The following is a 12,709-nucleotide window of genomic DNA, read 5'->3' as shown; positions in this document are numbered from 1 at the left end:
GTTGGGAATCTTGGGTGGAGGTGATGAAGCAAGCATGACTCCGACGAATGGGTGTTTGGTGATAAAGGCTTTGGGCTTAGAAATACCAGATTTTAAACGAGTTTGCATATTGTGAGTCGGAGGTCCGGCAGGTGGACGTGGTCTCCGAATTGGCAAAGGAGGTGGTGGTGGAGGTGGTGGTGGTGAAGATGATGGAGGAGAAGGAGTGTGGACAGTCGGAGTAGTGGGCAAAGAAGGAAGTGGGGGAGATGGAGTTATTATGGGCGTGGGTAATGGGAGTGGAGGTAAAGGAAGAATGCTTGGAACAGATGTTGAAGTAGGTTGGGAGTGAGAGATGGGATTGTGGAAGGGGGGTTGTAGACTGGGTTCTTGAAAAGGGAATGTATTTTCGTCAAAAGTGACATGACGAGATATGTAGACTTTGCCAGAAACCGGGTCGAGACAACGATATCCTTTGTGTTGGGTTCCATAGCCAATGAAGACACAACGACGACTCCGAGAATCAAATTTGTGAGAGGAGTAAGGTTTTAGCCATGGATAGCAAGCACACCCATAAGATTTTAAGAAATAGTAATCTGGGGCATTGTGGAACAATTTTTGGAATGGAGAATCAAAGTTCAAAGAAGATGCAGGCAATCTATTGATTAGAAAAACTGATGTTTGAACCACTTCTACCCAAAATTTGAATGGTAGAGAGGATTGTGCAAACAAGGTTCGAGTGAGTTCAATAATATGGCGGTGTTTTCTTTCTGCCATGCCATTTTGTTCTGGAGTATGTGGGCAAGAAAATTGTTGGGTAATTCCATGACTGGAAAGAAAGGATTGAAAAGCTGCACTAGTATATTCACCACCGTTATCACACCGCAGAGTTTTGATACGCACATCAAATTGATTTTCGACAAGATTTTTAAAGTTTCGAAATATTGGAAAGACTTCAGATTTGTATCGCAATGGAAACAACCAAGTAAAACGAGAATAGTCATCAATGAAAATCACATAATACTTGAAACCACTAACAGAGGAAATAGGTGCCGGACCCCATACATCAGAGTGTAAAATTTGTAATGGGCCGGTTGAAGTACAACTTGATTTAAAGAAAGGCAACCGAGTTTTTCTACCTAATTGACAAGCAGAACATAAAGTGGAGGAGCTGGAATGTAAGACTTTGAGCTGATGACGAGAGAGAATGCGGTGAAGATTCTGAGATGAAGGGTGACCAAGGCGTTGGTGCCACAATGATGATGACGCAGAACTGAATAGAACTGATGGAGTTGATCGCGGAGATGGGGTGATGAGACGAATAGGATATAGGCCGGCTGGATTAGAACGGCCGCGAAACATATCCGCACCCGTTCGAAGATCCTTAATAGCACAAGAAGAGGGAGTAAGAATTAGTGCACAGTTATTATCATGAAGAAAGCGATTTGTAGATAAGAGATTTTGAGTAATGTGTGGAACATGGAGAATATTAGTCAACTTGATTGAAGAGTTGGAGAAAGGGAGTTTAGCAAGAGTAGAGCCAGTATTTTGAATGTTCAAACCTTCACCGTTACCGATGGTTACTGTGTCGGGTCCATTGTATGGGGTGTGGATGCTGAGATTGTTAAGATCTGCAGTGATATGGTTGGTGGCACCGCTGTCAAGATACCACAGAGAGCTTGATGAATCAAGCTGATCTTCAGGAGTGTGGGAGGTCATAGCATCAGATCGTGGAGTTTGAGCTTGTGCTCGGTAGGTGGGTGCCATCATTGCTGCAAGTCGGGGTGGTGGGAGACGGCCTTGATAGGTATGATTGTAGCGGTGGAAGCAATCCGGGGCACGGTGGTTGTTGAGTCCACAGAGCTGGCAGCGAGGAGGACGGAAATTAGGGCGAGAGTTTGGATGAGGACCAAGTTGGTGCTCAGGATAAGGTGGGAGGGGATTTGGAGGAGTGGGAAGTAAAGGGGCTTGAGTTTGCTGACGATTATGGAAGCTGGTGAAGCGAAAAGCATTATTGGGGTAACGAGTTCTGAAGTTGGTAGAACGAGAGTTGAGATTTTGAACACGGTTTGTGGTTCTGGGCCTTGATGAAGTAGAGGCAGTAAAGGCTTGAGAGTTATTGTTGTTGGGCTGGAGAAGTGAGGTGGGATTGACCCGATGTGCAATTTCAATCTCCTGACTTAAAAGTAAGCCATGAAGCTCATCTGCTGTCACAGGATCAGACCGTACACGAATAGAGGTAGTGAAGGCATCATAGTCATCAGTGAGACCATGAAGAGTATGGGCGACAAGGTCGCTGTCATCAAGAGGTGCTCCAGCGGCGGCAAGAGCGTCAGCAACCGTCTTTATTTGCTGTAGATAGTCAGTGATGGAGAGGCTACCCATTTGAATGGTCTGAATCCGTCGCTTCAATTGGAGGACATGAGATCTGGTCAAGGTAGAAAGTCGCCGCTCAAGAGTGAGCCAGAGAGACCTTGCAGAGGTAGAGCCGACTGTGAAAGGCAGGACAGACTCAGAGAGGGAAGCAATTAGCCAAATTCGACAGGTACGATCTTTCTTGACCCATTTAGTGTAGGCTGGATTGAGATCAGTGTTGATGAACTGGGGTGGGCAGGGTTCAGATTCATCCACCATGCCGTACATCTCGTAGTTCTGAAGCACAATGGTAGTGATGTCCTTCCACATAAGATAGTTTTCTTTTGTGAGCTTGAGTGGGATGAAGTTACTGACATGATTTGGTGTGGAGGAGCCAGAGAGAAGGTGCGAAGCAATTTCTGGTGAGAGAAGAAGTTGGGTGGGAAGAGGGGGATTTTGAGAGATGGGTACATCAGTGGGAGCCATTGAAATTGGATTGAAGCAAAAGAAAAGTTAGTTGGATTGAGAGAGATGGATCAGATGCCTTTCGGCTGAAGCTCTGATACCATAAAGGAATTTGAAGAAGATAAAGGTTAAAAATGTGTTTGTCTTTGCTTGATTTGCTTTGTACATTAGAAAACTATTTATACAACAATAATAGAGACAAGGAGACAAAGAATCACAAGTGAAGCACGTCTTGTCCCTTGGTGGTGTGGTCTTGAGCTCCTAACACCTTGTCGTCTTCTTCATTCTCAATGTATGGGAGATGGTGACTTTGTACTTTTGAGGACAGAGAGCATGCTTTGTCTCTTGGTGGAGAGTTACTGTTATTAAGATCTTTATACGTCAGCAGAGATGCTATACTAAGTAACATCTGATAATAAAAATAAGCAAGTAGACACCAAAAGTTTGTACTGAAAAGCAAAGAAAAGAAAGTCGTAAAATGGCACAATTTATGTCAAAGCCTTCCGGTTCTTGTCGTTTTAATTGTCGAGCTTGTCGTTTTAATTTATGTCAAAGCCTTCTTTGTCGCAGAGAAAAAGTGGAAGACGAATAGGAAAGTCCTAGAAGTGTTAGCCCCTGAAGCGGAAAAGGCCCAAAGATCCACAGAGACAGCATGTAGGAGTAGGACTGGTGTCAACACTTCTTTAATTTAGCTGTTTCCTTGTGCATTTATCATCAATTTTTTTAATTTCCTCCAACATTTTATAGCCTAAAAAAGCAATAATGGGTTGAAAATAAGTATATAGTTGCATTACTGATGAGTAATTTAACGGTGGAACCGTGGAACATTAACTAGTTTGGAATTATATACAATAACAATTTTCATCTCACTTTTATATGCAAGTACACTTAGAAAATTGTTAAAATGACACAAAATATTCATTTGCAAAATGTTGTAAAATAATGGTGAATGTTAGGTCCAAGAAGGTATCTCCACAACAGAAGTGTTGAAAAAATTATACCCGCTAATCTTTAAAATCTCATGATGGCATAAATTATTTGATTCATCATAAAAGTTTGCTGGGTCTCAAAAGAACAGAAACGTTTTCATGAAATGAGCATTCTATATAAAATATTGGATCGATGATCTCTACATTATATTTTAGAACATAATAATGGCGGGTCTTGATCAAAATGAGTAATTTGTTATGGGAGTTATTGATGATTCATTCATGCGATTTACATTGGCAAATTTAGTTTCTAGAACTCTTAATTCTCTTCCTTTTAAGTTAAACTAAGTCGTGGAAGTTAAAAAAGTTACTTACAAATGATTTGATCATGACCAAAAATAAACTAACATATAAGATTGTGAGAAAATTATTTAAGCATCCTCACTCGAAAGAACTAAGTTGTTTACAACGTCTAACTAAAGAAAAAAAAAAGGAACTCCAGAAAAACAGCAAATATTTGATAAGCAACCGTATAGTAGAATATACTTCTTCAAGTAGAGTCTGTTAGGGAAATTAATCCCTCCGCCACGCAAGTACTAGAAATAGAGATAGAAAGAAGAAAAAACCAAGTCAAGAAGACAACAAGATTTAACGAGGTTCGGCCAATATCCTTGCCTACGTCCTCGGAGAGTTTCACCTTCACTAATGAGAGAATTACACAAGTACAAGATTACACCACTCAAGTTTATGCCCAACCGCCCCAACCCAAGCCCTTGTATCCAATAGGATACCCCTTGTACACCCTCTCTCAACCTAGAAGATCACTCTACCCCAAGAGCTATTCACACTCTTGAACACAACTCACTTTGCTTCTATACACAAAGACCCTTAGAGTTGCTCTAGACCTCTCCTCTGCTTGCCTCCACACAAGCTTCATATATTTATACCATTGATAGAAGTCTCTAGACTCACTTCATCAATGCTCCTTCATGAATCAACCACCTATCTCCCACATTAACTCCCTAGGAAGACTAAAAAAGGTCAATACATGAATTTAACCATGCACGTATTCCCAATGCATCAACTTGACCATGCATTTATACCCAATGCATGCACTTGACCATGCACCAATTTTCCATGCATAAGTTGTCACTTGAATGCACAAACAATTAATATCATGCATTCATGCCATGCAAAATATCTCCACCAAGGGGGGATAGGCACCAAACCCAACAAAGTCTTCTGTAGAAAAACAATAGGACAAAAGGTGTCTCTACATGTGGTTGTCTACAAAAATAGACTGCTTTTGATTATCCTGTTATCATATACTCTTCTTGATACCGGAGAAGTTGCTAGAAGAGTGCTTGCCATACAATTGGCTGTAAAACAAAGTTGTGCTGATACAGAAGACTCCATCCAACTCGGAAATTTGCACGGTTTATATATTTATTTCAAGTCTAAACTCTATAACGATCACTGTTTCATACGATCTTCATAGTTCGCAGACATACGAAATGAAACTTCATGCAAAAGAATGCGACACTTGGAAGAATGCACTACTGATTGATGTAACACCAGATATAACTAGCATACGAGAAGAGTCTTTTCTTGAGAACAAATTGATTCTTGATGGACGGAAACAAAGGACTTAATCGAACAAAGGGTAAGGATTTGAACCACAAGTTTGCATCAACGATGTGCCCACCAAAGTAGTTGACGAAGAAGGAACCAGTAAAACAGCAATTGAGTGCTGCCACTCCTCATTGTGAATATCTCAAAAAACCATTTGATTTGGCTCCTACTCTTCATTGTCAAAAATCCGTTTAATTTTTATATAACTGGTATATTACAAAATTGTGCTGATACAGGAGACTGCATCCGACTCTGCAATTTGCAAACTTCTTATATACATAAGTTCAAACCTATAGACAAGGACTACAGTGAAGAGTGTAGATGCAGAGTAGCCAAGAGCCCTTTCCAAGTCTCCCCAGGTGCACTACTGACTTGAAAGTCAAGAAGCTTTTCCTCTTTCTTGTAGTAATCTTCTAGTGGCTTACTCTGGATAGAGAAAACAGAAAATGTTAACGCCACTCATCCCCGATTTTACTTTTATAATCACAACATATAACATAGTTTGGCTGTGATGCTACCACTATCCAATACATCAAAGCTCACAAGACAGTTGGTTAGCCTCCATATTTTAGTACATCACTTAATGATATCAGTAGTTCATATGGTCTTTATAGTTCCTAGACAAGAGGACTACCTGCTCCGCAAAGATTTGGAGTTTCTCCCTCCAGGCAGCTTCTGCATAAGCAGTGGAGAATGTCAAACTTGTGGCAAGGTAATACTTGTGTTAACCGTGACACTAAGGTGTTGGTAATATAAGTTTTAATGCAATAACCTGCCAACCTGGTAGACTGATTAGAATATTAGATTGCAATGAAATAATAGATATTACCTCTTTTGTGTTTCACCAAGCAATGTTCTGTGCATTTGAAATTCACCACTAGATCAATCTCAACCAGTTGTGAAAGAATTTCCTGAAATGAAAGAAAACAGCAAACTGGATTAACAACATCACCTTATCTAACAACATATTTCATACTAACACACCAACACTTTGAGGCCTAGATTCATTCGTTTAAAGTTGAACATTCCATAATTACTTTACTACACTCCACACAGTATACAATTGTGATTCAGAAACCAATTCAAAGGCCAAGACAACAACACTTACAGCTTGGATCTTGGAACGAGGAATTCCATCCAGTATAAATCCACTCTCTCCTCTCCAATATCCATCTTCCAATCTCTTTGACAACAACCCTAATAGTATATCCTCCTCCGCCACAATCTCCCCCCGATTCACGGCATTCGCAATCTAATTCGATCCACAACAAAAATGCAAAAGCTAAAATACAAAAAAAAATGTCCAATGTGCCTTCATTGTTTACAAAGCTATTAACTCTACCCCAAATATCATAAAACCAAAAACCCTAAACCCAAATTTCAAGACTTTTTGATAAAATTAACCAAGACAAGAATCTTTGACCTGGCTGTAGAGAGAGGAGTGAGGGTGAAGGTCTTGACGGACGAGGGTGGCCATGGAAATGTGAGGAATTTGAAGAAGCTTGGAGATTCTCTCGGCGTAGACGTGCCTCTTGGCGATTGGGCTCCCTATGAACGCCCACCGCACTCCCCTCACGGGAACCGAGCCCGCCGCGTCCGCCAACGGAGCTTGATCGCGTGGCGGCGCGTGGTGGAGCTGGCAGTAGTAGTCGTAATCGAGAATCGGCTGAGCCGCGGCGGCGGAGGAGGAGAGTCGGCTCAGGGTGAGCCGCAGAAGACGGAGTAGAGGCGGCGCGGCGGCGGTGGCGGCGGCAGGGGAAATTAAAGGGCGTAGTTTGATCATTTCTGACTCAGAGTCTGAGGGAGAGTGAAAGAAGTGAGGAGCGGTTTAGAGCGGGAGTACAATGGGCTGTGCCCGCCACTTCTGTGGGGCCTACCTATCAACCGGAACTAATTAATAAATAGTTGCATTTTCTTTTAATTTCAAAGATGACCCTCTAAATTTCTTGAAATTAACTAAATTGAACCTTATGAAGAGCTTGTAAAGTTGTAAGCAGCCGTGTTCGGAGGTTTTAAGTTCTCGTCTTCCAGTATAATAGTCGGTCGAAACTACGATTTTGAATTATCCTTATCACGTCTAATGCAAATAACATAACATGTCATACTTTATGATTTAAAAAACAAATAATACAGAAATACATGACTTTTCGAGAGATCTCAAAATTACTAGTATGACTACAAAATTGTAAACATCCGCGTGGAGATCCTAACATAGGAACAAAATGATAGCAGAGGTTTACTATCATATGAACTAAGCAATGAGTAGTTTCAAATTTTGATGCGCTTGTGCAGCCTTATTTTATAGTGGCACCTGAAACTATTAGTTCTGAACTTATGCTTCAAATTTATCCAGCTTGTCTTTCTTGTGACTAGAAGATTTTGACGGTCAGATTATGGATCTTAATTTTTGTTATCTTAATGTTGCATTGGCCATTATTGTGGACCAATTTCATTGCAATAAATAAAAAATGAAATGCTCGACTTTTCGCAAATAAATAATATTAGTAGAGGTGTACTTTTGTACAAACAGTAAAGATAAATATTTAAGAAGATTGAAATCTACACTCTCTTTCTAAGATACAAAAATTTAAGTTGCTAAGTACAAATCCTTTTGAAGGAACTAAAAAAAAATATTTAAATTATTAAAAATGAAAAAAAAATGTGAATTGTAAAATAGAGATTATATATTTCACTACTCTTATTTTTTTTTTTTTTTTGAGAATGAAAAAAAAAATGATAAAGAGTATATATTTCACTTCTCATATTTAATATGATGTCTATAGAGGATTTTGGGCGTTTGTAAAAATTGAATTTTGGTCCAAGTGTTGAAAGTCATTTTTGGTTGAATGTAGAGGGGAAAAAAAACAAAACAAAATGTACAATCAGCACATATTAAAGCTGGTCAAGGCTAGAAATTATTACAAATACGAAATACCAAATAGAACTCAATTCTTAGCTGTTCAAACAACAAACAATACAAAAGAACCTAGATCCCCTCCTTAAGCATTGCCCGCACCCTCATGGGGAGACCATATAGCCTAATAAACCCAGCTGCATCGGCTTGATCATACACATCTCCGCTCTCAAATGAAGAGATGTCTTGCCTATACAGGCTATATGGACTCTTACGGCTAGTTACAGTGATCGAACCCTTGTACAACTTTAGAGTTACTGATCCCGTTGTTGTCTCCGAGATTTTCTCCATGAATGCATCCATGGACTCACGAAGTGGGTCGAACCACCTGCCTGCATAGACTAGCTCTGCATATTTGAGGGCAAGCGAGTCTTTAACTTGCATTGTTTCTCGATCCAAAGTTAAGGACTCCAACTCTCGTGCAGCAGCGAATAGGATGGTGCCTCCAGGAGTTTCATAGACTCCACGGCTCTTCATACCAACAAGACGGTTTTCAACCATGTCAACACGACCAATTCCGTGTCTTCCGCCAATCTCATTAAGCTTCGTAAGCAAAGACGCTGGTGAAAGCTCTTGTCCATCGACTGAAACTGGAATTCCTGAAACGATCCCAATATCTACATACCTGTGCGAACATGGGAGCATGCTTAAGAAAATGTTCTTTATTTTAGCAACTAAGAAAATGTACTTGGCACACAAAGTAAAACAAAGTTGAACTGCAACTTACTCGGGTTCATTCGGTGCATCTTCTGGATCGACAGATAACATGAACATATCCTTCTTCGGCTCATTTTCCGGGTCTTCCAAAATATCACCCTTTGATCAAAGAGGAGTAAAATTTAGAACTGAAACAGCAAGCAAAATGACCCAAAAGATTCCACTAGCAACTTTATCAAACCAAAAACTGTTGCCAAAGACTTAAAATTGTAAGTTGTAACCTAGTTCACTTGGGCAGGCATCAATTGATACATTTCTCCTAATACCTTTACTCATCAAGCAAACATACTCAGAACTCCCTTAACCAACAGACTCATGTCCTTAATGTTCAGGGAATATCCAATGTCTGCAGGAGACTGCAACTTTTTTTAATCATTGGTTATGACATAAAGGGAAGGGGAACTAGAACTTCAGACTGGTCCTCTGGAAGACAAGCATAACTATCAACTGGGAGTATCGAATAAGTTCTGACATCAAATATTACAAGCGCAGATATGCACCAGTCATAAAAGCTTAGGCATAACAGTGCAATTACCTAAGATTTTATAGCGAAAGATGCATTTATCCAGAATTAGCAAAAACAAAACTGAAACAGAGTTGTAAAAACTACCTCATGACTAAGGTGCCATAAGTTCCCATCTCTGCTGTATATGGATTTCTTTGTCACTGGGACAGGCACATTATGCTTCTTAGCATATTCAATAGCATCTTCTCTACCTGTAATGTCCCATTCCCTCCAAGGAGCCACCACATTGAGTTTGGGGTCGAGAGCAAAAAAGGTCAGCTCAAACCGAACCTAAACAGACATGAAAGGTAGTGTAAGAAGAAAAACAAGTGAGATGTTGTTATATTAAATGCTTAAGTGCAACACATGCCTGATCATTTCCTTTCCCTGTGCATCCATGAGCGACGGCATCAGCTCCAACTGCCTTGGCAACATCTACCATGGCCTGTTTTCAGGATGTCATATGGATATATCAATGCCACAACAAAATGACCAGCAAAGTTCTGAAAATTAGCTACTTAACCCTATACTCAACTCTACCAGAAACAGAGAAAACTGTTCAAGGAAGAGCAGATGCATTTATCACTAAATCCAAAAGGATTCTTTTCATTTGTTTCAGCTGTGCAAGTAGAAATCAACAAAGGCAATGAACATATAATGAAACAACATAATAGCCTGAGATTTGGAGATCACCTTAGCAATAACAGGACGGGCCATTGAGGTCCCCAGCAAGTATTTCCTCTCATAGATTGCACCAGCTCGCAAGCAAGGGAATATATAGTCTTTTACAAACTCCTCCTTCAGATCCTTCACTACTAACTGACAAGCCCCGCTGGCCTTGGCCTTCTGTTCCAGACCATCCAATTCTTTTATACCCTAAAATATTTAGAATAGGGAATGCACGGAAGTCAGAACCAACAATTACCACCTTAAAATTCATTGCTTGAAATAATATCAGATAAATCTGAAATAGATGTTGCTTCACCGAACTTACTTGACCCACGTCGGCAGTGAAGCAAACAACTTCACAACCATAGTTCTCCCTGAAAGTAAAAGGTAAATGAACAGATCAATAATGGCAAACTATTGATTCAGAAGTATAAGCTTGTATGTGAACTGCCTGAGAAAACATGTGAAACAACATATGCAATATGCATCAATAAGCATTAACACTAATTGTAAAGTAATGGTGTCTCAATTTTGCAACAAATTTAGTAGGAGGGGGGAGATATGCAGCACACAGAACGAACTATCCAAAAAGGAAAATTTCTATTTTGTAATATGGCAGAACTGTTCTTAGTATTGCTTCACTATCCTTTGGTGCTTTTGAACACTTATGCAGGCATCATATGCATGGCTGATGTTTACTACAGGTGTCAATGTAACTATAAAAACAAAGTGCATACCTTAGCCATGGGACAATGACTGACGTGTCTAAGCCACCACTATAGGCCAGAACAACCTTGTTCAATTTGCCACGTAATCCTCTTTCCTTTGTAGTTCCAGCAACTTCAGTCTCACTGTAACTGGGCAGTGCTGCTCCAATCTCAAAGAGTAAATATCCAGCATGTAGTACTTAAAATCTCAGAACGCATGGATGAGTGAATCTCAATCTAAAATATAATGCTTGAAATCTCATTTTAAATCCTTAAGCATCTACTTGTCTGGGTGTTACTAATTTCTCCTTAAATTGACAAAAAGACAAAAGCTTTAATCTGTGAAAACAAACCCAGAACAACTTGAGCAAAAAATTTCAGTCTTTAATGATCTTCCAGAATTTTGTTTCGGAAAAATAAAATGGACCTGATTTTGGAGCGTGAAAGGCGAAGTTGGTGGGCAAGCAAGCGGACGTGGTGTTCAACTGAGCCATAATGGCGGTCACAGAGCTTCTGAGCGTCTCTGAGAGAGAGAGAGAGGTTGGTCTAATATCAGGGTTTTATACAGGGTTTTTTTTTTTTTTTTTTGGGACAAATCTATATTTTTAGCTTCTGTCTAATTACAATAAGTTTCTTGTATTAAAAACCTAACGAGTGTAGTTTGGCTTGTCTATTATTTGCTATGTTTTCCATAGCTTATAGGCTCGCTTTTGAAGTGAGCGATTAGTTCGAATATAGTTGGTCTATCATATGTACTATTATGGCTCCTCCATGAAACTTTGCTCTAGCCATTGTTATGTGTTGGCGGGTGAGTATGTAATGGCCTTCTTAACATGCGCTATTATCAATGGAATTACCATTATTAAAAAAAAAAAATTAGGCCAAAATTAACAAAATGTCTATGGACCAAAATACCCCTCCAATTGTTGAAGAGGGAATCAAGAGAGATTATTTTTCTTCCAAAATTTGTTACCAATCAAAGCGGTGTCATATCGTATATCTTACAACGATACGTCGGTGATTCCGCTGCTGCCTTTCTCGATTCCTCTTTCTTTTTTCATTTTTCTTTGTTTAACAATATGCAAGGCAATTCTTTGCTTAGCGATATGCTAATGATGTTGTTTGATGTTTTGTATGGTTTTGAAATTTTGTTGATTGATGGAGTACTTTAAACTTGAACGTTCGTGCAATTGAGTGATTTGGTTTCTTTCCAGACTCTTGTTGAAAAGTTTGGTGATGTCTCTGTCTCACTCGGAGGAGCGATAGTTTTTGCCGATGTTGGCAACTGTTGCTAGGTTTTCCTCTGTTGGAGGATTTCCTTCTGGATTCTCCTCTCTTGAAGGGTTTCCTCCCTTGATGGATAGCTTGTTTTGGTTTTCTTTTCAGTTTGTTTGTAATTTTTGCCTAAAATTTATTTGGGTCTTTTGTTTGCAAAATTATTGTTTGTTTAAAAAAAAAAAAAAAGAACAATCAAATTATTCACCTTTAGGAAAAAGTAATCATCATTTCTACTTGGTAAATCAAAGGAGATGGAATTGGTAGAAGATGGCAATAAGCAATGGTAGTGTGTTGAATAAATTTTTGTACCAACTACTATAAATTTTAATTCTATATCGCGAAATTTTGATATTAGTAGGTAGTTCGACAATATCATAGAAAAGATCTCTCTAGTTTGCAAGTTTCATTACTAATAACAACAACTAGTACTTCTTGTTGATATGAAACTGAGGCAACGCATATTGCAAATGTTTGCCGATGGTGTTGAACAGTTGAAGCATATTGCAAATTACGTAGTGACATATAACATATGACTTTTGTCTATACAACTTAAAACAAA

General features: G+C 39.4%; 2 protein-coding genes across 2 annotated transcripts; both read right to left on the bottom strand.

Annotated features, from left to right (window-relative positions):
• Nucleotides 1–5,532: 5,532 nt before the first annotated feature.
• Nucleotides 5,533–7,237, bottom strand: LOC112179761 (probable adenylate kinase 7, mitochondrial). The gene is made up of 5 exons (XM_024318240.2): nucleotides 6,784–7,237; nucleotides 6,469–6,612; nucleotides 6,190–6,271; nucleotides 5,995–6,035; nucleotides 5,533–5,786 (listed from the first exon to the last, which is right to left on the bottom strand). The coding sequence occupies exons 1-5, from the start codon at nucleotides 7,141–7,143 to the stop codon at nucleotides 5,664–5,666; spliced, it is 750 nt and encodes a 249-aa protein (XP_024174008.1). The 5' UTR covers nucleotides 7,144–7,237; the 3' UTR covers nucleotides 5,533–5,663.
• A 1,013-nt stretch (nucleotides 7,238–8,250) lies between these two features.
• On the bottom strand, nucleotides 8,251–11,453 carry LOC112177116 (argininosuccinate synthase, chloroplastic). The gene is made up of 8 exons (XM_024315323.2): nucleotides 11,300–11,453; nucleotides 10,903–11,032; nucleotides 10,491–10,539; nucleotides 10,190–10,372; nucleotides 9,867–9,941; nucleotides 9,602–9,787; nucleotides 9,002–9,090; nucleotides 8,251–8,899 (listed from the first exon to the last, which is right to left on the bottom strand). The coding sequence occupies exons 1-8, from the start codon at nucleotides 11,364–11,366 to the stop codon at nucleotides 8,347–8,349; spliced, it is 1,332 nt and encodes a 443-aa protein (XP_024171091.1). The 5' UTR covers nucleotides 11,367–11,453; the 3' UTR covers nucleotides 8,251–8,346.
• Nucleotides 11,454–12,709: the final 1,256 nt, after the last annotated feature.

The sequence above is a fragment of the Rosa chinensis genome, chromosome 7, assembly GCF_002994745.2.
Source record: "Rosa chinensis cultivar Old Blush chromosome 7, RchiOBHm-V2, whole genome shotgun sequence".
NCBI classification, from domain to species: domain Eukaryota; kingdom Viridiplantae; phylum Streptophyta; class Magnoliopsida; order Rosales; family Rosaceae; genus Rosa; species Rosa chinensis.
This window is presented reverse-complemented; position numbering and strand designations above follow the sequence as displayed.

What these genes read in the sequence shown, in the direction of transcription:
- LOC112177116 (XM_024315323.2), bottom strand. Translation starts at nt 11,366, where the DNA reads ATGGCTCAGTTGAACACCACGTCCGCTTGCTTGCCCACCAACTTCGCC. An exon ending in CTTTCACGCTCCAAAATCAG is followed by an intron (nt 11,033 to 11,299) that starts GTCCATTTTATT and finishes AGATTGGAGCAG; the next exon opens with CACTGCCCAGTTACAGTGAG. An exon ending in CAGGGAAAGGAAATGATCAG is followed by an intron (nt 9,788 to 9,866) that starts GCATGTGTTGCA and finishes ATGTCTGTTTAG; the next exon opens with GTTCGGTTTGAGCTGACCTT.
- LOC112179761 (XM_024318240.2), bottom strand. Translation starts at nt 7,143, where the DNA reads ATGATCAAACTACGCCCTTTAATTTCCCCTGCCGCCGCCACCGCCGCC. An exon ending in ACTCCTCTCTCTACAGCCAG is followed by an intron (nt 6,613 to 6,783) that starts GTCAAAGATTCT and finishes GGATCGAATTAG; the next exon opens with ATTGCGAATGCCGTGAATCG. An exon ending in CTCGTTCCAAGATCCAAGCT is followed by an intron (nt 6,272 to 6,468) that starts GTAAGTGTTGTT and finishes CTTTCATTTCAG; the next exon opens with GAAATTCTTTCACAACTGGT.